The sequence below is a fragment of the Chelon labrosus genome (genome assembly GCF_963514085.1).
Source record: "Chelon labrosus genome assembly, chromosome: 4".
Classification (NCBI taxonomy): Eukaryota; Metazoa; Chordata; class Actinopteri; order Mugiliformes; family Mugilidae; genus Chelon; species Chelon labrosus.
The window spans coordinates 25,649,435-25,675,060 of NC_140340.1; the positions used below are offsets into that span (position 1 = coordinate 25,649,435).

The 25,626-nt window shown below is 41.6% G+C and overlaps 5 protein-coding genes across 5 annotated transcripts; 1 reads left to right on the forward strand and 4 right to left on the reverse strand.

Annotated features, from left to right (window-relative positions):
- Positions 1–880: 880 nt before the first annotated feature.
- LOC311486461 (urocortin-3-like) lies at positions 881–1,258 on the reverse strand (the record flags this gene model as incomplete). Its single annotated transcript, XM_084542323.1, has 1 exon — positions 881–1,258. One exon carries the CDS (start codon positions 1,256–1,258, stop codon positions 881–883), a length of 378 nt encoding a protein of 125 aa, XP_084398449.1.
- A 3,280-nt stretch (positions 1,259–4,538) lies between these two features.
- uqcrc1 (ubiquinol-cytochrome c reductase core protein 1) lies at positions 4,539–9,680 on the reverse strand. The gene is made up of 13 exons (XM_084542309.1): positions 9,543–9,680; positions 8,203–8,343; positions 7,989–8,075; positions 7,767–7,896; positions 7,335–7,533; positions 7,119–7,198; positions 6,896–7,011; positions 6,490–6,633; positions 5,692–5,852; positions 5,512–5,597; positions 5,335–5,423; positions 5,171–5,246; positions 4,539–5,074 (listed from the first exon to the last, which is right to left on the reverse strand). Exons 1-13 carry the CDS (start codon positions 9,603–9,605, stop codon positions 5,010–5,012), a joined length of 1,437 nt encoding a protein of 478 aa, XP_084398435.1. The 5' UTR covers positions 9,606–9,680; the 3' UTR covers positions 4,539–5,009.
- Positions 9,681–10,157: 477 nt separating this feature from the next.
- On the reverse strand, positions 10,158–16,593 carry LOC311486444 (tubulin monoglycylase TTLL3-like). Its single transcript, XM_084542299.1, has 13 exons — positions 15,958–16,593; positions 14,722–14,825; positions 14,427–14,613; positions 14,278–14,333; positions 14,047–14,175; positions 13,852–13,966; positions 13,474–13,578; positions 13,184–13,376; positions 12,948–13,096; positions 12,626–12,869; positions 11,388–11,647; positions 11,066–11,241; positions 10,158–10,964 (listed from the first exon to the last, which is right to left on the reverse strand). Exons 1-13 carry the CDS (start codon positions 16,061–16,063, stop codon positions 10,515–10,517), a joined length of 2,274 nt encoding a protein of 757 aa, XP_084398425.1. The 5' UTR covers positions 16,064–16,593; the 3' UTR covers positions 10,158–10,514.
- A 475-nt stretch (positions 16,594–17,068) lies between these two features.
- On the forward strand, positions 17,069–19,631 carry hmces (5-hydroxymethylcytosine binding, ES cell specific). The gene is made up of 7 exons (XM_084542317.1): positions 17,069–17,305; positions 17,422–17,627; positions 18,036–18,179; positions 18,283–18,504; positions 18,799–18,953; positions 19,032–19,224; positions 19,302–19,631. Exons 2-7 carry the CDS (start codon positions 17,439–17,441, stop codon positions 19,485–19,487), a joined length of 1,089 nt encoding a protein of 362 aa, XP_084398443.1. The 5' UTR covers positions 17,069–17,305; positions 17,422–17,438; the 3' UTR covers positions 19,488–19,631.
- A 25-nt stretch (positions 19,632–19,656) lies between these two features.
- Positions 19,657–24,484, reverse strand: rab7a (RAB7a, member RAS oncogene family). The gene is made up of 6 exons (XM_084542320.1): positions 24,162–24,484; positions 22,645–22,707; positions 22,353–22,479; positions 21,570–21,788; positions 21,299–21,427; positions 19,657–21,185 (listed from the first exon to the last, which is right to left on the reverse strand). The coding sequence occupies exons 2-6, from the start codon at positions 22,695–22,697 to the stop codon at positions 21,090–21,092; spliced, it is 624 nt and encodes a 207-aa protein (XP_084398446.1). The 5' UTR covers positions 22,698–22,707; positions 24,162–24,484; the 3' UTR covers positions 19,657–21,089.
- Positions 24,485–25,626: the final 1,142 nt, after the last annotated feature.

Consider the following 25,626-nt stretch of genomic DNA (forward strand, 5'->3'; position numbering starts at 1 on the left):
CCATCTCCCTCGATTATTAAAGCTGCAGTGGTCTGAAGTGATACATGGAATAAGTCAAGGTCATGACCAGCGTAAAACAGAACAAACTGAAATCAGATGAGCAGTTTATTTCACTCTGCTGCTCCACATTTCCTGCTCAGTGTAGGAGCACAGATGAATCATGACGCAGATATTAGTCTAATCTGGAGCAGATAATGCATCAGACTTAAAATAGCTGCAACCGAATGTATCAAGTATTTGTGAACAAAGGTCTATAGAAAGAATCTGTTCTTCTTTCAGAGGTCAATATCCTGCACATGTCTTTGTCCTGTTATCACACATCAGAGAGGCTGCTGTGGGTGACGCAGGCTCATTTGGCCCGGACCCATTCATTAGTGCTTTATGGGCTGCTGATGCTTGTAATTATACTACGCGTGCCTGATATCAGTGCAGAAAGGAATTAGACTTGAGGAAAAACATGATTATCATATTGGATTTAATTGAACAACCTTTTCTTTGAATTCAAGATTACACAAACAAACACAAGAAACGGCTTTGCAAACCACGGTGTCTGGCCCAGTGGTGAATAATCTCTGAGACAAAAGACCAGCTTCATCTTACATGGTTTCACATTGTTTGCAGCGTCCTGGTTATGTGACTGTGACATGTATTTATTAGAATTAGTCTGTCCATGGAGTGGTTTGTGTCTAGGATAACGAGATCTAATAAATTATGTAGTACAAGTATAAAAGTACAGCAGATCTAAGCTCTAAAGAACAGATAATGACGGCAATGGCTGGTTTCACCTGAACTAACACAGTTTCTAACCAGGTGTCAGTCCCACAGTGTGTCAACTCCACGGATTCTCTCTATCAAACCTCCAGACTGCTCGTAGGGGCTTTCATTTCCTCTTGCCTATTCGTGCCATCAGTTCCGCATTGGCTGCCGCCTTGGTCCTCATGTCCTGGTTCTTGGCCAGGTCTATGAGGACACTGAGGATGCTGGTGGGAACATCAAGGGACAGGGCAAACCGGGAGCCCTGCTGAGCTCTCTTTGGCACCTGGGAGGCAGGACGCTGGGCTCGTGCTCGCCTGAGCACCAGGTGATGCTCTGACTGGAGCAGTGAGTTCAAGACGCCGCTGCGGTTCAAGATGTCAACAGCCAGCATGTCCCTCCGCGTGTCTTCATCGAGTTTGGCAAGAGCTGGAAAGCTCCTCTGGCTCTCCACACACCAAGGCAGCAGCAGAGCCAGGCAGAAGCACACACGCACACTTCTCATGGTCAGCACTGTCTGCAGAGACAGAAACTATATTACACAACTGTGACACTGCAAGGCTTCGGTCAGTGATGGCATGTAACAGGAACGCTCTTCTTTACAAAAATCCCCCCAAAACAATATCCATCACTAACAACATCCTAACATTAATCTAACACTTAGGTATTCACAGCTGATGCACAGAATAGCATTTGGAAAAAGATTCTTTATATTTTAGACAGAAAATTATGTAGAAATACTGTACAGCTTATAGTTTTCTCAAGAGAATTTAATCAAATTTCAAAAGCACATTTAAAAACAACAAACTAGACACATGTACTTTATAATTATGATTGCAAATATCATAACAAACAAAATAAATACAGATAGCTTTACAAATTTTAAACACACACTAAAATAAACAGCTGATACTAAATTAAAAATATATATATATATATTTTAAAGACTTAAAACAGGATTTTGTCACTTGTCATTTAAAGCGTCTGTTATTTTGTCCAGCTATATTAAGTAATATTTTCTGACTTGTGAACAGATGAAATGGTTTTCCCTATTTTTAAGGGTTCACCGTCATAATCAGTACTTACTCAGTGTCACCTCCCTCAAGAGACCGCTGGTAACTTGGCAAAAAGGCACTTCCTCTGTTCTGGAGTGAGCAGCTCTGGCAGTGATCTCTTGTCTCTGACTCTCAAATGTCCTGTGTCTTCTGTCTCTCGGCTTCTTCTTCTTCTTCTTCAGCTGCTGGAGGAGCAACCTTTGTGCCACGCAGTCAAATGTTCAAGTGGACCTGGCAGTCAGCAACTCGTCCACTTCACCGTGACGCTGCCCCTTCCCCACTCTGTTTGTCTTTTAGATCTTGCCCACCCCTCATTTCATCTCACTTCCTCTGCACAGATTGCCGTCTTTCATTTTCTAAAAATAACACAGTGGTAATCACAATAGCATCCTTATGATGAATTGGATAGCTAGGAGTCAAAGCACAACCCAACCCTGTTTCCTTTAAAAATGTTATGTAAGACAGATACTAGTACATGTCCCCTAACTCAAAGAACCATGTAGACTGAGTGCATACAAGCATTTGGCATGTTAAGAACAGACAGCGTCAATAATATTATCACAGATACGGCTGTTTTTCTGCTAGATTATTATGACAGACTCTTTTTGGTGTTTGTTGTGATTCCTGTCAGGTCTAATATGACTGAATGTGCTCATACAGTTTTAAAAGCATTCATGCTATGAGCATACAAGACACAAAGACACAGAGGCATTGGACTTGATACCCTTCAGTTACTGGACTGTGTCTCTGTCTCATGATCATCCAACATCATCCAGCTGGTCTCAAACACAGCACAACAATTTCAGTAAAAGAGCATCTTTGAATAAGTAACAAGGTCAAAGAAAGAAAAATGGCTTCTCATCGTTATTCCAATGGGACAGTCTCAGGTAAAGTTGAGCTCTCAAGTCAAAAATATCTTGCACACACTCAATACTTTGGTTAGACGTTTTAGTAAACCAGTTTTAATAAATGTTCTCATCAGCCAGCCGGGCTACAGACATTAGTCAGATGAGGACAAGTCCCTTGATGGGCTGCACTGGAGGTGATTCAGGATGCGAAGTAGGCTTGTTCTTAAGTCTCCCTCCTGGGCCTAACAGCCTCTGTCCAAACTCTCAGTTCTTCCCTCCTCCCTCCTCCCCTAAAACAAACCCACTACGTCAGAATCAAACAAGTATTAAGGGAGACAAATGAATTCCTAACTTTATCCTAGATGATGATCATTCGTCTTCACTGTGATAGTTATTTAAATTCTACAGGCAGATTTAGTTGGGAGCCACAACCACTGTCCTCACTTTAGACAAAGCAGAATAAAGAAACTGGTTCCCTGGGTGTCGTCGGATCTATTAATTATTATTGGTTCTTTTTATTGATTTGTTATAACTTCTTAGATCTGATTTTATGCATGACAGATTTGTGTATGTTCTTGTGTGACAGCTTAGCATGCTTTTTGGGTAAAAAAAACCCCAAAACATCCTGCTGGGAACGATGACAGCCCTTAAAGGAACATATTGTATGAGTAAATGGGTCCATTTCCAGAACACAGAGGCAGGAAGTCTTGAGAGTTTGGACAGAGCAGCAAGTACAGAAAGCCCTGCGGAGCAAGACGATGAAGACGAGGCCCAGGAGTGGGACTAAGAACAAGCCTACCTCGTATCCTGAGTCACCTCCAGTGCGGCCCATCAAGGGACTTGTCCTCATCTGACTAATGATATGCACATTACGAGCAGAGCATGGTTATAATATCCTTCAGGGCCTCGGGATTAAGAGCTGTCCAAGTTATCCAGTTACACAGATCTAATACAGCTGCAAACAGAGATGCCCTGAATTGTACCACCAGAGTAACTGTCAAAGATACAACATGACAGGACAACGCATTAATTTAAAAATGTTATCTCTGTGTTTCAACGGAAAACGCACGTCAGAGCAAGTCCTCCTTCACCACTCAAGTGGGGAGGGAGACTTAGCAATAAAAACTGAGATCAACACAACTGTTTGGCCTATTCATGTTTCATTTAAGTTTTAAAGAAAGACCTGTAAGACAAAAGAATACTGATAGCAGGGACAGCCCACTAGAGGACTAAATCAAATCGTGATAAGACATTTTCACTGTGGCAAAATATGAGTAGATGCCCTACATACACTTTGTACCTCGATGATTAACCCAAAATATCACCTCACCTCATCAATGTGCCCGTTTTCACAAAAAGCTAAAACTACTGCACAGAAACTCTTTAATGAGGATTTAAATATGGAGGCAATAGTGTCATGAAGACGTGCAACAATCCAAGGGTGCACTATTGTTGGGTTTCACTTAATTTCTACTTTTTGTACCCACAAATTTACTTGTTTTATTTATTTTTTAATCTTTTTCTATTTTTCCTGTATCTAACGCGTATGTTTGCACCCTTTCCCTGCTGCTGTAGCAACTAAATTTCGAATTGGGGATTAATACATTTCAGACATTTTATTGTGCAGTGACCAATCGTGCCTCAAAATAAAAAACACCTGAGTGTCAGTAAAAAGAAACAACAGTAACCAGCTGAGTGTTACTTGCAGTTAGAATGGAAACTAATAAAGCCATTTTTTTACTTTTGACAATTACTTTTCAATAAACTTGTAAAATTCTAAAGAAAGTGTTTTAACTTTGATTTAAAAACAAAAACAAAACGTGGGGTACTAGTCTTTTGAAAAGCAGCATGCAATGTATGAATGGGATAAAACACCAGACAAAACTTTTACTGTTTTTTTATTTTTGTCAGAATGACAGCTTCTTATGTACAACTGTGAGGAGAAACAAATGTTACAGAAATTATAAATATACTCTTGCTCCATACTAGTTATATTCGGTACTGGCTGTATCATGCCACAAAGATGATGATTTAATATTTAAGTCTGTCCTCTCTGCCCCCCCATCAAGTTAATAGCAGGAGATGAGTACCTGTGCAGTACAATCATTGTGTAACCAGAGTGTAATTTCAGGACCCTGTGGAGAATGGCAGCCCTGCTCACGGCTAACTAAGACAAATGAATGTGTGGGATAAAATAAGGAGAGGAGAGAGGATGCATGGCTGCCAGTGCCGTTACACCAACATGGACAATGCTCAGGTGTTCAGTCTTGCATCGATGACAGGAGGGCAGTGATGCAAGTTTGATGACGAAGAGCAAATGTGGGACACTCCTGGAGCAACGCAACATATTCTTTTAAAACCTGAGCCAGTACATGGCACTGCGGATTCTGTTGTAGTCAGGCAACTGCTCGATGGGACCTGGTGGAGAAAAGCCGGAGGATCATGTTAGAGAAAATCATTACGGTATGTTCCTTGAACATGCTGTAAAAGGACTGAAAGCACAGCAGAACTCACCGACACCTGCCACAGCGGGACACTTATCGTAGATGTACTTGGAGCAGACGTCACGCACCATCTTAGGGGTCACGGCCTGAACGGAGAGATGTAGAGGAAATCAGAACTCTGATCCCGGAGACAGACTAGAAGACTTTTAGGACATTAAAAGAAAGTCAGCTTACATCGATCCGAGCATCCCACTCAGCCAGAGGAATACGCCGCCCGTAGTTCAGGATGTTTCTTCCGATTTCATCACAAGTTGGAGTTGTTCCTGGAAGATTAGCAAAGTGTGTAGATTTATGATTCCTGAGTTTTGTGTATTTGTGTTTGCAGAGACGCACAATAAACACATTACACACCATTGAGCTGTCTGACCAGGCTGGCCTTCAGAGCGTTCCTGCCTCTGGCTACATCACTCTCCGTCACTGTGGTGCACAGGTTCATCCTGTGAACAAAGAAAACAGACATTAACATTTTTCATTCATGTCATCTCAACTACATTTCTGTGTACCCCTCTCTGTCCGGAAATCATTACTGACCAGGAATTCTGGGACAAGTACATCATGTCGTCGATGTTGTGCTTGTCAGTCACAAAGTGAATGCCCAGCAGGCCAGTGTCGCTGTAGGAGGAGAGGAAGGTCTGGAAGCTGTGACACAGTTTGTTTTCCGCTGACAGGCGAGCCTGGGTGCTGCTCAGGTGCTGCATGTGGGAGGAATGAATAGACTTGTTTTCCAGTGTTTGACTAAAAATACGTCCTTTTAACCTGATACAAATTCAGTTCAGTTTTATTCATATACCTAGAACAATCACCAGTTTCTCAAATGCTTTACAAAACCAAGAGCAGAAACCTTCAGAGTGAGCTCTACAGTGGCAAGGAAAAACTTCCTTTTACCACAAAGAAACCTTGAGCAGAACCCTGCTCACATGGGGCTGCTAGCAAAGATGACAGAGCAGCATGTATCGTTTAAGTATTCAAGTGTTAAGTATAAACTAAACATTTCAACATTTAGAGCTGATATTATGCCCCAGAATGCATACTACATAAATAAAACAACATTTCTGCATCATTCAGAGTCATTTCAGTTTGTGTTCCTCCCGAAAGGTCCAGAGACAGGGGTGAGACCCCTGACCCAGGTTTTCAGAGAGGACCATGTTCTACCCCTCCATAATGGCCACTCAAGACATTAACAGCCTCGAGTGGGCAAAGCTTAAAAGGGGACTTTGCTGAAGTTCTGCAATTATTTTATTTTGAACATATTACTGTTAGGGTTTCATAGTTGTGGTCTTTTCTAAGAGGCACAAACAAAAACACAGCCAGAGAGATCATTTTACCAACCTTTCCACCACCACAAGCCAGGTCATAGCTGCCGATGATGGAGTTTGCCACCAAGAGGGGCACAACGTCTGGGCTGGCAGCACTTGGACCCTCCACAGCGATTGCAATGTGTGCCAGAGGCAACCCATCGTCACGCATGCGGACCTGAGCAGAGATAGATAAGGAACAGATCAACAACACTACTTACAGTGAGTGAATTACTTACCTCACCTAATGTACGAGACACTCACTGTAAAACAGACTTTAATTTATTTTAAGATGATCTGGTTAGCTGTTTAAAATTTTATTTTATATCTTATACCAACATCTAGTCCATTCCATTAAACTTTGGCTTCAACCTTCCTGCAAATCCAAGTTAAATTGAACACATTTGTGTTTATTATGTGTAAAACCTATTACATCGCACCTCACTGCCAGTAAACCGGCAGGGTGGCAACACAGGGACGGCATCTCCTTCGTATTCGAAAGACACTCCACTCAAGTTTGATTTGGCCAAACCAACCAACTCCTCATGGTTCACACCTGTAGAGGAGGAACATGAGGTAAACACAGAGCCATTCCAGGAAAAGCAGAAATCCACAGACTACCTGATCCTCCTAATAATGTGCGTTAGCAAGAAGAGGACTCACCTCCAGCTGCTGCCAGAACGATGCGAGTGGCTTTGTAGTGGCTGTTGATGTAATCCATTAAGTCCTGGCGGGTCAGAGTCCTGGGAGCATTCAACACGGCGATCAGCATTAATTTAGACAAACATGTATAATTTGTGACAACTATTTCAACTACATGTTGATTGAGTTCTAAAACAATTACTTATTAAAATGCACAAAGTGTGTGAGTTGTCACACCTGGCTCTGCTGGAAGTGCCCAGCACACTCTGTCCCAGGGAAGTGCCCTGGAAGGCGGTGGCATGCAGCAGGTCCAGGCAGACTTCTTGCAGGTTTCCTTCAACTTCCTCCAGCTCTCGCAGCACCACAGCCCTCTGCTGCTCGATCTCCGCCTCGTTCAGCGAGCAGCTCTGCACAATGTCTGACAGCAGCTCCACAGCTGGGAACCACCAAAGATAAATTATTCTTTAAAACTAAGAGAACACACTTTGTGCTAAGAAACTGACAACTGTAGCCATGTCCCACACAGTAAAGGGCAGAGTAACTAGGATTCTGTAATAGAGAATAAATGGGTTAACATGTTACTACAAAATAACTTGTAGGATATCTTTTAAATTTGATTATCACTGAGACTAGAAAGTAATCAGTTTACTTCTCAGCAAGTCTTCTCACCTTGAGGCAGGTCCTTGGCCAGGGTTTTCATATAGTATGCAGTATGCTCCCGGGAGGTGTAGGAGCTCAGATGACCACCCATTGACTCCACCTGCTGCTCCAGAGCTGTTTGACTGAATTTTTTGGTTCCCTGAAGGGGGAAAATTGATATACGTAATGTAAACATTTGGCATCATTGGAAAAAAATCTTAAATTGACAAAAAAAAAAAAAAAGAGGTCTACCTTGAAAGCCATATGGTCCAGAAAAAAGCCGGCTCCGTTGTTCTTGTCAGTCTCATAGCGACTTCCTGCACTGATCCACAGTCCAACCTGTGACACAGAAGCGATACATTGGAGATATGCTTAAGTACATACGAATGATATATCTATCATTTTAACAACCTTCTGTTAATACATGTTTAAAAAAAAGACTATCAGGCATTTAATGTGTCCTTACAGTGCATGTAGGATGTCCGGTGTCCTCAGAAGCAACCCTCAAACCATTGTCGAGGGCAGTAAGACGGGTTTCCGGGGCTCCCAACAGGCTCTGGGCATAGCTGACTGATGCCTGTCCACGCCTCAAAGACAGCAGGATGGGCTAGAGGGATGCAGATGCAAAGATACAATAAGAGTAATCAATAAATTACCTTACATTCACACTTAACTCTTAAGAACCACTTTCATATTAAACAACATAATAAAAAAGACTTATGAAAAGTTGTAGATGTTCTGTTTATACCGTTGGTTTATCTAATAATTAGCAATAAATCTAAAAAACAGTTATGTCATTTATTACTGTGCCTCAATAAAAAACATGGACCGTCTCTTTTTTACTCACTGAAATTGGTCTCAGGGACTACAGAGAAGAAGCTAAATGCAGTAAGTGACTACTGTATATGTCTCGGCTCTGTATGTGGGCCAGACTGTACTCGGTGCCTTATACCTACTGCTGTTGGTCCAATCACATGCAACTCCTGGCACAAGACATCAACACCTAAACTTATGGGTGGCCACTAAAACCAGACTAAACCAGAAGACAATATAAAGTCAGTTCAAGTTGTCAATTCACTGCACTTTACAGCAAAGAGGTGTCACTGTGGAGCCTTTTCTGTTCTGACGATAACATTCAGATGAGAAGACCAAATTAAACCAAACTGAACACAATGATTTGGGACCGATACAAAATCGGAAAACACGACTGATGTTTACAAAAGGCGAGTGTGAAAAAGCAGACATTGCTCAGCACCATTTCAAACATCATCTAACTTTACTGTCACTCTCCAATTTTCAGGTTATTTCGAAACGATCCAGATGAACTTATTTAACAATCAAACATATCAGGAAGTTTAACAGCAGCATAGGATTGACACTGTCAGCATCTGTCTTTCCAAAGTCAACATGCTAACGCTGCTAGCCAGGGAGCTTTGAGGGCAAGTGAGGACAAATACTAAATGTCAAAGCTTTTGATCTTATTAATGTCTAAAGACGACTGAAACGGCGACCAGCTCATCTTGCCAATGCATGTATAAAGTGGACGTCACACGTTACGTGGTTGGTATAAGACATGCTTGCTTCATCTGACAATTGACCTTGCGTTCACTGCTAGCTAACTAATGCTAACCGGTGAGCTAACCCCTTACGTTTCTGTAAAGCGAAGCTAGCTAGCAAGTTAGCTACAGAACTTAGCAAGCGGTCCATCAGTTTAGCGTTGTAACAAACACAATAACTGTGCCGGCATGGCGCGTACATGTTTCATATTACACAGTCACCCTGTCTAGCATTTAAACATACACTTACACTGCGGCTTTTGGCGAGGGCTCGACCCACAGTGCTTCCGACTCGGCACACGGACGCCGCCATTTCTTAGGAGGGTTTTACAGATGGCAGGACGACTCTGCTGTTCTCCTGTATCGTCTCTTCTTCGCGTGGAAATGTGCCGTTACCTTTTTTTGTCTTGGTGTTACCGCCACCTGGTGTTCGTTGTGTGCTGTTGACGCTTGGCTCCAGAACTCTCACAGTGGGTAGACTTAGATAAACTTTATTCATCCACAAGGGAAATTGCTTGGTCGCAGTAGCTTAGTTGTACATTAAAAAAAAAAACACTCTTAAGAACCACAGATAAAAGAAAGATTAAATAAAATAAAATCTAGTAAAAAAAAATAAAAATAGTATAAGCAAAAATGTACAAATTAGCATATTAGCCCATACTGTAGAGACTTACTTGGTTTCTCTCCACATCGTTGGTTCATGATGATGTTTTCACTGTGAAAATTCTAATAATAAAATTTTAGTTTTTAGATTAGTTTACAATTTTGCACTGAAGTGTTTGCCCTCCTTGTCTTTCCCTGTGCTATATACTCCCCATACAAACCCACCTCATTACATGCTGCATCTCTTTATCAGGTTCAGTACAGACACTCAAAGTCTGAGAAAAAATATTAGGTAATTGATTGGGACTGTAAAAACAGACTGTAAAAAGTATCCTGTGTAGTCTGTGAATATTCACATTCAATCAGTTCAGCACTCATCTAAGTGTGACTGGCTTTTTGACTTCAGAACTCAGAAAGTTTTACATTTATTCTGAGTCGTCCACACACTTCACCGTGAATGTGTAGTGGAGCTACTGATGAGTATTACTGGTTTGGCCTTTTGAGAAAGTAAAAACAAACAGCATGGCTTAATTGTGGTTTTATTATGAGGTAGATCAAGATAGCCTGCAAAAAGACGTGCGTCAGTTCATTGGTGAACAACCCTCCATTTTAATGTTTTTTAGGCTTGAGGGACGGGTGACTGCAGAGGCAAAGAAGACCTTCTCTGCGGTGCAGTTACTTTCTCAGAGCGCACCTTCGATAACTCTGCTCTCCTCTTCCACAAAAGCACAGCGTGTGACTGGTCACTAACAGGTGTGTGGATTGACTTGTGCACACTCATTGGCAGATATAATGTGAATGTTTGAGTGGGCACAAGCCCAGGCAGGTCAGGAGGAAGAGGAAGAACCCCATTGCTGGTGTTTTTATGCTGAGTCTCTGCATTCTTCAAAGACATCTTGGGCAGTGGCTTTACTTTTTTTTCTTCAGGATCCTTCTTTTCGACAAGGCCTCTGTGTTTTGGTGCGGAACAGTTGGAGGACCTCAGTGGTGGCAGTGGGCAGGGGCCTTTCATTGCGAATCCCTCAACAAGCAGGTTGACTCCTACATACTGGGGGACTTCTACTGCTGTCTAGAGATGAAAAATTACATGTAAAGTATTGTATTGCCCTCAGTATTCTGATGCTTTTAATGTACATTATTATGTAAAGAGGAGGGACAAGTGTTCCTTACCTGCCTATATATGAGCTGGAAGTCTCCGGTGTTTGCGGTGCGATCAACTCTACGATCGAGGACGACTCGTAATGTGTCCTCCTGCACAGCAGAACAGAGACGGGCTGTCACAGGGGTGGAGGGGGCCATCGTGGGACTAGCATTAATTTCTATCAACCATGGATGAAGATCTCGACCTGAGAAACAAACATAGAAAAATAAGATCAGGTACACAGAAAATATTTAAAATACAAAATGTTATTTAAATGTGTTATCTACTTATAAATATAGTTTTACAGCTTTTAACATAGACTATAAGGCATATACATAGAGACCATCCTACCAAACATAAAATCAGCGCCATACAGTTCAAATGTGTTTTTGCGTGACTCCATCAGATCCTGTGATGTCTGTAATGCGTGGATCACAGTCTTCTTCATTTCTGGGACTATAACAGTCTCCCACTGAGCTTCCTGTCCCTGGCTGGACAGAAAGGTCCTAAACTGGTCATCCGACCACATGTTGTCTGCTGGTATGGCTCGATGGCGTTGTTGGGAGGGCCTGAAGTGCTTCTGGATTGAGTTATTACACAAGTGAACTGAGCTGAAAGAATCAAAAGGATGAAAATTTGATTAAAAAAAAAGTGGACAGTGACCTTGTTGGTTGATACCTCCAAAGTAAAATATTTAGAATGTAATGACACAGAAATTTACAGTTCTCTTTAAATATTCACTCAGCTTTACTCAGCATAATTTAATGTTTTTAGTTAGTTGCAAACTGAGGATGTGCTTCCTAGTCCCTGCCCTAACCTTTAGGCCACCAGGATGCTCTAATACTGCTATAGTGTGTGTGACAATGATGATTGTGAACATTAGATTTCAGCACTCAGGAGCAGGTTGAGTGGTTAGGACTAGAGTAAGTTTAGACATATTTATTCAAAATCTAATCCTGAAAAGTATATGGCTCATCGTGTTCTTCTTCATTTAAATTAATTATGAATGGTGGGTGAATTCTACGGTCAATTGTTTGCTTATTCCCTGTTTACCTTCTCTGTTATAGTCAGAACAGTAGATAGATAATGAAAACTTATCTACTGTATGTTACAAAGCCATAAGAGCCTATTATTTTCATATACAGCAGCTGGCCAATGCACAACTCCTGAGTTAGAGCCTAGTAAAAAACAACAACTTCATCTCTGCTAACAAAACTCTTAATTCTTCATTTTCCCTGCTCTATTCTTCTTTGTCTTTCTCCCACTTTGATATAGTTTGTCATACGGTCAATTGTAAAGCACTGATGTTTTTCATCTACAACTTTTATATGGTGTGAGTTTCTTGAGTTGACTTGAGGTTTGTTGGGGCAGCAGCTAATTACAGCAAACACACAGAGATTTAAATATACCCAAAGGAGAAACCTAACAGCAGATCACATACAGATGTGAAATCAAATCTCCCGCCAAAAAAGACATGCAAAACAAAATTTTTCCGTCTCTCACTTCTCGTTTTTCTATATCAGTCTGGTTTCATATCTGCTTTTTGCCTGTCAGTTCCCACCATGTGTTTAGTAATACTGATGTCTTACCTGTCCAGTGTGTCCAGCGAGTAAGGCTGAGTGGCAAAACGCAAGTAGCATTTTTTGTAAAACCACACAGTCAGAGGGTTCCAATCAGTGACCAGAAACCACTGACGCACATCAAACTTGGTGCCATGGACCAGCAAGGGGCGCTCCAGGTACTTCTGCACCACCCACTTGCTTTCCTTTATAAGGGTTGGATCACTGTCCACCAGCCTGAGGATCTGATCTAGACGCTTGAAGCATTTGATGCCTATAAGTCAGGTGGAGCCAGTCAGCCAGAACTTGGTGAGCTATCATGTGAACTGTCTGAGTGTGTCTGAATTCTCACCTCTGCCTCTGGACATTGCTCCAGGTTTGATGATCCAGATGTTGTGCATGCCCTCTATGTCCAGCTGTGGACTGACCTCCCGCAGTCTCTGCAGCATGGCCCTGCAGCGGGACACAAAATGCTCGCTGCTCCCAATCTCTGCTCCACCGCTGAGCATGAAAGCAGAAAGTGTGGCACTGTAGTAAGTCACCAAAGACCCCGTTGGTTCTCTCACACCCATACTGATGCACACTCACTGAACAACAAGGTAGTAACTGTCAATAAACTCTGTCCACTCCTCTTCTTTAAGTGTTTGCGGTGTCTCCAAGCTTATGTCTATGTCACTGTGCTCCCGACTCTCAAGGAAATCCTGGCACACTTTGAGTGCGATGCTGATCATTTGAGGAAGGACCACCGGTCTAGACCGCCATTTGCTTTGTTTCCTCTGACCTGTTTGTATATGGAAAAAAAAACAACCTAATTGCTAGTTGTTTGTACAATGCCACACTGATACACTAATGCAAAGTGATTTGAAAGGTGGCCATACTTCGAACAGTCTTAATGATGTGGCTTGTTTCCTCTCTATGAACACCCTGATCCTTCTCCACGATGTACTTCAGAAGACTGATGCAGGCTGTCCTCCTGTAGTCCTCTACACAGAGGATGGAGACAGAAATCAGTCTATGTGTAAAGAAGAAGGTTTGTTGACAGGGTAAGACTGGACATTCTGCCTCTTTTACTCTCCTTACCAACTGCATAAAACCAAAACCCATTTAAATATGATTGGTCAGTGCTACTCTGACCACAAATTGAAGCCAAACAGCTTCCAGTACAAAGATCTTTTCCCTTCTATTTCCCTTCCCAGATCCAGATATCCAGAGAAATCCAAAGATTGCATTTCAAGAGAAGTAAAATCAGATCTGACCAATGAATGCATGCTTCTCATCCTGTGCTCCTAGTCTGTAACAGCGGGGAAAGAAGGTATCTGGGTCGGCTGAATCAAACCAGTGCAGGTTTCTCAGGTTCACGCACAATCCCACCTGTCAGAAAAAAACAGAAGTAATGATAGGAGACACCTTTGACTGTAAGAAAGTAATAAAAACATACTTTATAAATATACCTTGGTGGTGAAGCTGCCTGCCCTTGTGAAATGATTGGTGATCTGTTCTTTCTGCAAGTTGTTAATGTTGATGGCTTCTCTACGGCTTGTCCAGTAGAAATAAACCATTTCATTCCGCACCATGCGAGACTATGGGATTGAAAGTTTTGCTTTTACTAACCTTAAATCTATTTGTCTCAGCCTCAAGCTGGCTTACAACATAAAAACAATAAAAGCTGTTTTTGTTTTTACCATGATATCATGTAGTCTGTGAGGGTCCTGCTCTTTTTCAGCATCGTCTGAGGTGTCTGAGAAGAATGACCAACTTTATTAAGACGTAGGGTTATAAACAGATCACAGCCACAGTCAGTAATAACAAGAATATTACTTCTGAATCGGCCTTGCTTCTAGCTCACCGTCATCATCATTGCTGTCATCAGCATCATTTGAGCTGGCTCTGCTGTCACTGGTCTGACCATGGTGTAGCGGTTGTTTAGAGGAGTACCTACGTCGCTCAACCCAACCTCTCGCCCTCAGTGCTGCCCTGATGACAGGGTAAGGACCCTGGACAGAGAATACCTTACGCATCTGTGAGGACAGACAGCAAACACACAAATGATAGAGTCCTTCTAGAGGCAATCATACATTTATGTGACTACATAAATGATTTCAATATATCCAGCAACATAAGCTCACCTTGACAGCTTTATCTGCAAATGCCTTGGCTGTCCTGATTCTGTCTGGGTTAAGAACAGGTAGGCTGACCAAACCACGGCAATGTCTGAGCTCGGCACGTGTAGCTGACATACAAACCCACAGTCATGTTTCACTCACAGAAGATATACTGACTTAATTTCTTAAAATAACTTTAATCTACCCTAACCGTAAAACATTTTTTTGTCTTAATATGTGATCCTTTACATTATTAGGACTTGAGGCATTTTGTCCAGATCAGGAGGCCCAATAATGTTAGAACAGATTTCAGTCACTACAACGTGAGTAATATGACAAACACACACAAAATTTGTAGTGTACTGTTAGTTGTCTATTAAGCTCAATAGAGATGATAATGTTCATGCTGTTCATATAAAGTATGAGCAGAAGACAACACTCAATGACTCATGCAGTATCTGCATTGCAGGGCACACATACTGGTTTGCGGGATTTTGGCTTTGTCTAGGCTGCATTGCTTGACCTTTAATGTACCTCTGGTTACTCCTGCAGTAACAGCAACAGCAGGATTGTGGTCATGCATTATATTAGTAAAGACTCGTGTAAATACAATGTCATGTAATGGTTCTATCATTAAAAGCATTACATTAATGGGGGCAAGCAAGATGTGTGGATGCAGTTTCTTGTAATATATATATATATACGTATATATATAAAAAACCTTTGAGTACGATGTACAACTGAATATGTAAAAGTGGTGGGTACGCCACAGTAATCACAGACACAATATAACCAGAGGCATCAGGCTTGACATTTGCAGCATGGAGCCATAAAGAGCAAATTCATGAAACTTTAATACATGCCTTTGTGTTCAAACATTTGGCCATCTGTCCTGAGTGTGACCGCATGATTAATTCAGTGTAATCCATGTCTATGAAGGCAAAGGCCAAGTCGTCTGGAGGTGTGAAGTCGTACACCTGTGGCCTTTCAAGTTTCAGTTCAAAAAAAAAAATTGTCCCTCAGCAGCGAGTAACAACAAGTAAACAGTCATTTTTTTTGACAATAAAGTCATTAAAGTGGTGTTTGACAGATGTTAAAATGTTACATTAATGACTATGTTACCGACACCAGTGTGGGAGTGGGAGATTGTTCTAAATGTGTCGAGAATCATTGTGATGGAGCAGATTTTCAGATTAGTTTGACTGGTGTCAGGAAATACAGACAGGCACAGTGTTTCCTTTGCAGCTTCATGCCTCTCACCTCCATCTGGACATGTTGCAAAGACTCCAGTAGTATTCTGGTGTCCTTCCTGGCCCTGAACAGACTGTCCAGACCTGGTGGTCTCCCTGCTGACATCGGCGCTCATACTTCAGGAGGACATTTCCTTTAGTCTCATGGTTTGGTTAGACACAAACTGCTGTAGAGGACATTAGCATTTATGGGGAGACAAATATACCCTGTAAAGACATGCTCAATTATAAGACAATGGTAAAAACTCTGTAAACAGCTGAATGTTTCAAGTATCTCTGACTACTGGTCTTGTATTGCAGAAGGCTATGACGTGGGTCAAGTTGCTTTGCAAGAGACAGCTTGGCTACACCTGTTAGCTTTGTACCTAACACCCCAGGCAGGGTGTGATACTTTCCTTCAGTTACCTGTTGAACAGGAGCCCAGAACCAGATTAAAACCTGTTGTTATAGTTCTGTTAAGAAGTCACCACAGGTTACAAGAAACTGTGACTTTACCATCACTGATTGTTCAAAAGAAACCACATAGCCCTCTCATTGATAAACTCCACCAAACCGTCGCCAGCTCCTCCATTAAGACGCTAAAGGTCACAGTAAGCTAAATATCAAGCATCGTGTATGTTCCCCTCACCTGCCGAGGTCCACAGCTGTGTAACGATCGGTGCCGGTTGAGTTTCACCGGAGGAACTCACGATGCGTATACCTGTTTACGGTTGCCGTGGCAACAGCTGGATAGCCGGTAACACCAACGAGCTAATGAGTGTCTTACCGTCGTTATTTGTGGCTAAATATTAAAAGCTTCAAAACGTCGAATTTTCTACACGACGATGGCTTTGGTCTTGAACTATTAATACAATACAACAGATAATTCCTGTTCCCATATTTATTCTGTCAGTGTTAAAAAACAACGGCCGTTGGAGGTTGACGCCAAACGTAGATGGAATGCAACATTTCATACATTTTATTATTTTAGATTATGCCTATTTTGCAGTACTTAATCATTTTTGAGCGACCTTAATTGAGCATTGTGGTATTGTTACATTCAGTGGCGTATTAAAGATAAGACCTAATATAAATAATGTTATATTATATATTAAACTGTAGAATGGCTGAATCAGATGTTAGGTATTTTGCTTGTGTTTTGAATACTCTCGGTTCTGCCGCCATCTTGGCTCCACCACACAGAGGAAGGGGGCGGCGGCACGTCACGGTCCATGCGCCGTCGCGACCACGGCTCCTGCCCAGGCAAGTCCCTGCTGCACGACTGCATTAAAAACACAAGACATAGCTGCACACAAACTGTACGTACAATAAGTACAGTTGTGCGACTTTTAGATATACACAACAACACTAGAATACTGGTAAGTCTAGCAGTGTTTCTAAATGGGGTCAACATGAATTGTTTTGTAAGTCAAGCTTGCACGCTAATGCGGAAGACGGGGTTTCATAACACACAGTCTGTGTCTCTCTCTCTCAGGTTGCGGGAAAGATAAAATGTGTGGAAGGACTGCTTGCACACTTGCTCCGGACGAGGTGAGCCGAGCCTGCTCGTACAGGAACCGAGGGGGGAAGTGGAGACAGCCCCGCTGGAAGGATGGAGACGCAGATAAATACCAACCTTCTTACAACAAGAACCCCCATTCCATGAATCCGGTCTTGCTGTCACAGAGGCATTTGGACAAGGTAACTACAGCTAGCAAGCCAACACCGCACCTGTGTTTTACTCTACTTACCTTCAAACTGCGTTCAAGTGTGTCCTTCCATGCGTGAATGCGAGTGAAAGGCGCCAAACCAAAAACTGTAGGTGCAGAATATAATCTTCTATAACCTGCAATAAATACCTAACCCTGGTTTGAAAATCCACTCTACTTGTATAGCGAAAATGTTTGTAAGTCTATCTTCAGTGACCTTTAGCACTGACATAATATATCCAGTGACAACTAAAACCATGTTATTTTCGGAAGCAATTCTGTTACAGTCCCAAATAAATGAAAACACAGTAAGCCTCGAAAATATTGGGTTGTACGTTTAGAAACATTATTTAATATAAATGCTCATGTTGCTGTGTCCATCCCTTGTGTGTGCCTTCAGAATGCTCCTGTGGATGAGCGTGTGTTGACTTCCATGCGTTGGGGTCTGGTACCTTCTTGGTTCAAGGAGAATGACCCCAGCAAGATGCAGTACAGTACCAGCAACTGCCGCAGTGAGAATATATTGGAGAAGAAGTCGTACAAGGTGCGTGCAGTTGTATTACCTTTCCTGTGCTTTATGTCTAGCTCTTCGTTCTGGGTTTCTGCACACGGAAGTGTCTTATCAGTTTGTTTGTATTTCCCTAAAGGATCCCTTCATAAAAGGGCAGCGCTGTGTCATCCTGGCTGATGGTTTTTATGAGTGGCAGAAGGTGGAAAAAGAGAAGCAGCCTTTCTTCATCTACTTCCCTCAGACTCAGGGGCCCTGCCAGGAGAAAAAAGAGGATCAGGATGAGCCCACAACCTCAGCTTGCAAAAAGAAGAAATCAAAGACAGTGCACCCTGCAGCAGCCTCCCCTGGTTTGACAGAGGTTTGTATTGGGTTTTCTGGAACGCTATAAGCGCCATGAAGATTTCTTTCATCTCAAAGAGAAGTGGAGAGAATGCAGCTTTAAACGGAAATTGTACTTGCTGAGAATTTCCTGTGTGGCAGATGAAGCAAGTCAAAAATGTCCATGTGTTCAACAGGTGTCTCTCTGGCATTCAAAATGTCATACTACATATAAACCTATGATGTTTTGATGTTAGGAAAAAATCGTAACCATAACAACAAAGTATCACTTTTTCATGAAATGTGCCAATTTTCTTTGTTGTGTGTTACCTAGGGAGAAGAGGCACCAGATGAGTGGACTGGATGGAGGTTGCTGACAATGGCTGGAGTGTTTGATTGCTGGACACCACCCGGTGGTGGAGAACCTCTTTACACATACAGCATTATCACTGTGAATGCTTCCCCCAATCTACAGAGCATCCATCACAGGTAAGTATTTATGATGAGGAACATGCTTTCTTTCCCAGTTGTGTTCGAATCGTAAATTACCTTTTGATTGTATTTTAGGATGCCAGCAGTCCTGGATGGAGAGGAAGAAGTGAGGCGATGGCTTGATTTTGGAAAAGTGAAGTCTCTAGATGCTCTGAAGCTGCTTCAGTCAAAAAACATTTTGACTTTACACCCTGTGTCTACGTTAGTCAACAACACACGCAACAACTCTCCTAAGTGCCTCCAGCCAGTGGATCTCAACAGCAAAAAGGTATTAGATCATTTAATAAGGTATTTTACTTGCTGTAGTCAGACTTTCCGCTGAAAAATTTGACCCTTGACTTTTAGGAGCCCAAGCCCACAGCAAGCAGTAAGATGATGAAGAGCTGGCTGACAAGCAGTTCCCCTTTAAAGAGGAAGAATTCTGACATGTGTGACCGTAAAGAAGAGCAACAAGACAAGATTCAGCCCAAGCCTGTAGGAGGACTGAAGCAGTGGCTGCAGGGAACCAATAAGAAGCCAAGAACCAAGTGAATACATGAACTGAAAACTGTGCAGTGAATGAAAGGCCTTATTGTTATTCTGCTTTACTATCTTGACAAGTATTACAAAAAAAACGTATATTCTGATGTTAAATGTAAAATACTTCAAATTTCTCAATAAATGTCATTAACACTGTATGCTTTATTCAAGATTTTTATTACCCTTATTATTTGAAACGCAAAGACATTTTGAAACAATGTAGATGCTATGCATTTATCATACTAATATAATAATGACGAATGCTGATACCCCCACACACACATTTTTTTCGTCTTTCAGAGTTACAGTATGTATGCTATCTCATAATCTATAAAGCATTTCGAAGTTTTAACAGAATACGAACAGACAGGTAAAGATCTGATCGGTTAAAAGAATGTCAAGCACTTAATTGTTTGCCAACACGAGCAACTGGCGAAGTCAGATATGGAGATTTACAACACAATGCCTCCTCTGCACAATGATTGAAAGGTCTGCAAATATACAAAGTCTTGCAATAGTTGACAGTAATAAGAAATGTACTAGCTAATAGTACTCAGTTATGAATGATGTTTATATGTGAGAATAATCTCTCCAGAACTATCAGGTAGATTGATTCGTTCCCATGTCAAATGTTGTATCGAGAATAAGAGATTACAAGACAAACCTTCATTTCAGCAATGCAGGAACAGCACTTACATCAAGAAACTGAGTCTGTATTCGCATGACATCCTCAACCTGAGCTACAACTACATTTATTGTTGCTCCAAAATGAGATGTCTCCACAAGTCTTCAGTTACTGAGGATGACAGAAAAAGTGCAAGAAAAAAAAAAACTGCACACTTGTCTGATGGACTTCTCAATTCCATGCCAATTACCAAGAATCAGCAGGCAGCACATTAATGTGATCTACACGTGCATCTACACACATGACCCTCTGTTTAAGTATCACTTTTTTTTTTTTTTAAAGGTTTATATGAGGTAAAGTGAAACCATGGTAACAAGTGTTTGAGAGTGAAACTTATTTAAGCCACAACACAAATGAGTAAAATAAGGGGAGCAGTGTTTCCTCTTCCTGCAGCAGTGGTGGGCTAGGAAAGCAAGGAGGCGACCACCACTGCCACTGTAAATTTGATTAAAAAAAAAAAAATACATTAGTTTGCCTAATTTAAATCATGAACACAAATATGTATTGAAGTAATGCACTGATTTACCACTTATTGTCTCCAAATAAAAGCCGTTGGAACAAAAACTGGGTGTGAAAGCAGCGATACACAGGTAACCAAAAACAAGAGTAGCCCAAACCACCACTGCTGTGAAAGAGTACAAGGGGAAACACTGAGAAGTAATAAGCATCATACAAGTAAATGCCACAATGTTTCCTTAAAGTGTTCTTTGGGCTTGGAGACTCATATTTTATAGAAAATGTGTGTTTTGTATACATAAGGACACGACTGCAGCATGTTTGTGTGTGTAGTAGTATACTCTATGAGTGGGATGCTGCTTGTATGTCGGGCATTAGGGAATAACACAGTGGGTCATGGGAAAGAGGATATATAGACAAGGCAAGACAGGGAAGTGAGGGCAATGACAACCCCCTGAAGATCTTCAGAGTCCTCAGCAGCTGCAGGTCTCAGCTGATGGCTTGGCTCGCTCGTTCCTGTCCAGCTTTATTGGCTCAGGGAACTCGTTGTACAACTCCACTTCGGTCTCCTGAAATAGAGACAATTCACGGAGTGAGTGCCCGGTTCTACATGTCTCCGCTTTAACAGAAACACATGTTTAAAAATACCGCCTGCCAGTTATTCTCTCTTGCCTACCATTACCTGTTTGAGAGCATTGCGTGCAATAGTCTGGAAGGCCTGCTCCACATTGATTGCCTCCTTGGCGCTGGTTTCAAAATATGGGATGTTGTTCTTGCTCTGACACCAAGCCTGTGCTCGTTTGGTTGTTACCTGAAACACAAAGGAGTTGACATTACTGTAATAGATAAATGGTGTTCACTGACTTTTATCTGAAATAGATGAAAAGAAAAATAATCAAAGCATTTCATCTGACAAATGACACGCTTGGCAAACTCAAATCATCTCCCTCTACCTGTCTGTTCTCCAAGTCGATCTTGTTGCCCAGCACCACAAAGGGAAAATTCTCTGGGTCTCGTGGGCTGGCCTGGATCAAGAACTCGTCCCTCCAGCTGTCTAGGGTCTTGAAGGTGTTGGGTGCAGTCACGTCAAACACCAGGACACAGCAGTCCGCTCCACGATAGAATGCTACGCCTAAAGACTGGAACCTTTCTTGACCTGCTGTGTCCCAAATCTGAGTTACAGACAAACAAAGGCGAAGTAAGTAAATCTTAAGGAAGACAAAATACTTGAATCACTGCACATGAAGGGTTATATATATTTTGACGTTAATGTTTATGTGGTTTAAATTAACCAGGTCTCCCAAATTACTTTTAGATATTTGTTATTAACTCAGGAGTTATGACTGGCATCGTACAGGAGACTTTATAATGGTTCCAAACATGATCACTCTTTTTTGTTTTGATGCTGGTTGAGTTTTGTTGCACTTGTGCTGAAATTTATGTGAAAAAAAGATCAACCAAAGTAATACTTCACTGAAGTAACCTGGTGATTACAGTAGTAGGATATGAATGTAAATGCATTGACAGGCTCAATATACTCGTTATCATTGTGTATGCACAAATTTTACGAAAGTTTCTCACTGTTGAACCATTCAAGGACTTGCAATAAGTCTTCTGTAGAGGTTCAAATCATTTTATTCAACATCAGTCTGGTCTGTTTGTTTAAGATACGACAATCGTGTATCAAAGATAAATAAGTTAATACAGCACTCGTGTGAGCATTGTTTCATCAGTACCTGCATTGTGACAAGTCTGTCATCCACCATGACTTCTTTCGTCAGGAAATCAGCACCTATTGTGGCTTTGTACTGGTTGCTGAACTTCTTATTCACATACTGATTCATCAATGAGGTTTTCCCAACTCTAGAAGAAAAAAAAAAAGATTACAGGATGATATTAAACAGAAAGTCACCATGATGAAGTGATTAGTTAAGCTGAAAAATGCTCCCTCGTCAGCTGCTGTCTTTTTATTAGTGAACCATTAATCAGATCCCTTTTGTGTTAAGCCAAGTACTCAGCTATACCAACCCAGAGTCTCCGAGGATGATGACTTTGAGTAGTACTTTCTTCCTTGACGTCATAGTGCCACAGCTGTGAAGACAAAAAAAACTAAATTAGAGTGAGGAACAAAACTCCCGAAGACATGGGAAGAAAATAGGGCCAAGTACAATGTCTCCCATGCTTGGCTTCCATATACTTCACTAAGAAGACTAGTGAGATAAACAATGCTGCACTGCATTGTACCACAACACTGTAAATACAATTCTTGTAACAATTCACTGTTTTTTCCTCAGAATTGGTTGAACAATGCATTTCGGAGGTCATTGAAATACCACAGTAAAGCACTGATTTTGTGATATTTATATCATAATGATTCAAACAAAAATAAACCATACGGTTTCATTCCCAAGTCACCACTCTCATGGGAATGTGCATTAAGTCATCTAAGAAATATATCTGTCAAACGAACCTGCAGGTGTTACACATGAATATGAATATCTAGTAAAATTACTAAAAAGCAGCTTCAACATCTGGTTTGTTAAATTTGGGGAACTGGGAGCATTCATTATAACTGTCATCTTCCATTCTTCCTCTTCAAGTAAAACGCTGCCATTATTGTGTGATCTGCTATAATGCAGTTCACTAATGAAAAGCTCTGCAGCCACTATGCAGCTAATGAAAGACTCTGAAGTGCAGATTGTTTTTGTACTTTTATCCATTGCTCAAACACCCTCATCTCTGCGCTTGCTCAGGACATCACGAAGCATTTTTGACTTTGGCCGAGTGTGCACGACAATAATAACCTCCTCATACAGCTGTAACGACCAAAGTCCAAACTCTATTACTGATGGGCTTTATAAATAATCAGTCTTTATGGAGAGCGTCGCTGAAAGAAGTTACAGACTCCAATCACAAACCTCTCACGGGCAGTCTATTTTGTGGAGAAGAAGCCACGGCTTCAGGCTAAACTAGCATACCGCTATCGGTGCGGCTCTCATAATCTTTACCCCATGACACTGTGTCAGGGATTGATCACATGGTTTTAAAACACAGGACAAACGGAACCATGACTGGGCAAGCATGATTAGCCCAGCAAATGCCGTAGCTGTACTCGCTACACCTACCTACCCACCGGCTTAATCCGTAGATCAAATTGTCCATGACTGTGATTGCTTAAAAGACTAGAACAGAAACCCGTGTTTCTACATTTACCTAACGGTCCAAATCACTTAAAAGGTACCTGCAAAAGGTTAGCAAGGAACAACAAGCATGCCATTTAGAGATCAAAAGCCAACTTGCTGGATGAGAAAATGCAACAACAACAAAAAAAAGACTGGAAATACAAAATCGTTTCAACACAATCAAATCAAGCCGTTTTTCAGAGCGTCCACCGGTTAACAATTAGCTACCACATCAGTGACACTTCTTATTTTGAGCTAACATTTCGTTAGCTATGCAAGGTTCATTAGCAAATATATCACGACAGCTACACTGCTTAGATATATTAAATCTAAAACCAAAAACGTAAGTCAACACCAACTAACCTGAGCGACGATCCTGGGGTAAAAAAAAAAAAAAAAATCAAAACTGGACTTTTCCTCTGCCTCGGTTGAAAGCGCTAGCTAACGCGCAGGCTAGCTAACAGGCTAACAGCTCCTAAATGACTGCCGTAACAAAACAACACGTTTAGAGCTTCGACAGCGATGCTATTTTTGACAGGCTGACTCTCATCTAACCCTTCTTGTCGATATCAATACAACCACTGCCCACGTAACAATTTGATAAATTAGTCTGTTTCGTCCAGTTCCCGTTGACGCTGGCTTTTCCTGCCAAGCTAAGTGCTAGCCACTAGCCGAGCTCTGCTCACTTCCTCCAAAACAAGCTGTCGGTGAGGGCTGACGTCACACGTAGGACACGCCTTGTTGCACAGGACCTGAGAAATAACAAAACACAAACATATAGTAAATTATAAATGTAGAAAGGTGGAGATTATATGCATCGTCATACTTAATACTATAAATAATAATAATAAAAACTAATACTGCTGAATTGCTGCTCGACTGACAAGGATGCAATTAACAGTAGCACTGCTTCAGCTTTAGAAATAAAAACCTATATTCTGAGTAATCATGTAGAACTGCTAATCTTGTTTAAGAGAGGTCTCCAGGGCTCTAGCAGCTCTACTGGCAACTATGATGAACAATATGAGTTTGAATTTCCATTCAGCTGACATCAAGACTTTTCCCATTCATCTAGGCTAGCTAATAACGTGTCACATTCAGAAGTTCGCAGATGACACGGCCATCATGGGGTGTATCAGAGACGACGAAGAGGAGGAGTACAGGTGCCTGGTGAGGGATTTTGTTGTCTGGTGCCACACGAACAACCTGCAGCTCAACACCTCAAAGACCAAGGAACAGGTCATTGACTTTGGGAGGGACAGACCCAACCCCAGACCAGTTCTGTTAGGAGCGGAGGAGGTGGAGGTCGTGCAGACCTATAAATATCTTGTATCCAACAAAGGTTCAAAAAAGGCAACTGGACTTGTAGAGTTTTTTGAGAAGACGTTTCACCACTCATCCGAGTAGCTTCTTGAGAACTGAAGAAGCTACTCGGATGAGATAGATCTATCTATCTATCTATCTATCTAACTGTGCTGTCTCAGTGATAATTCCATTGTCAGTGGTAACTCAAATTCAAAGAGGTTTTTTATTGTTATTTCAAACACATATAGCAGTGCAATGCATAATGAGGTGATAGGGCGTTCTTCCAGGACCATGGAGCTACATAAACACATAGTACTAAGTACAATACAAGGGACTGAGCATAAAGTGTGTATGTGCAAGCTTATGCAGACAGTGCAAACAGAACAAACAGTGCAAACGGTGCAGACAGTGGAGACAACAGTGCCAACAGTGCAAGAACGAGAGACAGGGCAAAGACAAACAATACAATATAGACAGTGCAAAACACGTTGGAGACAATACACCAACAATAAGACATTACTCA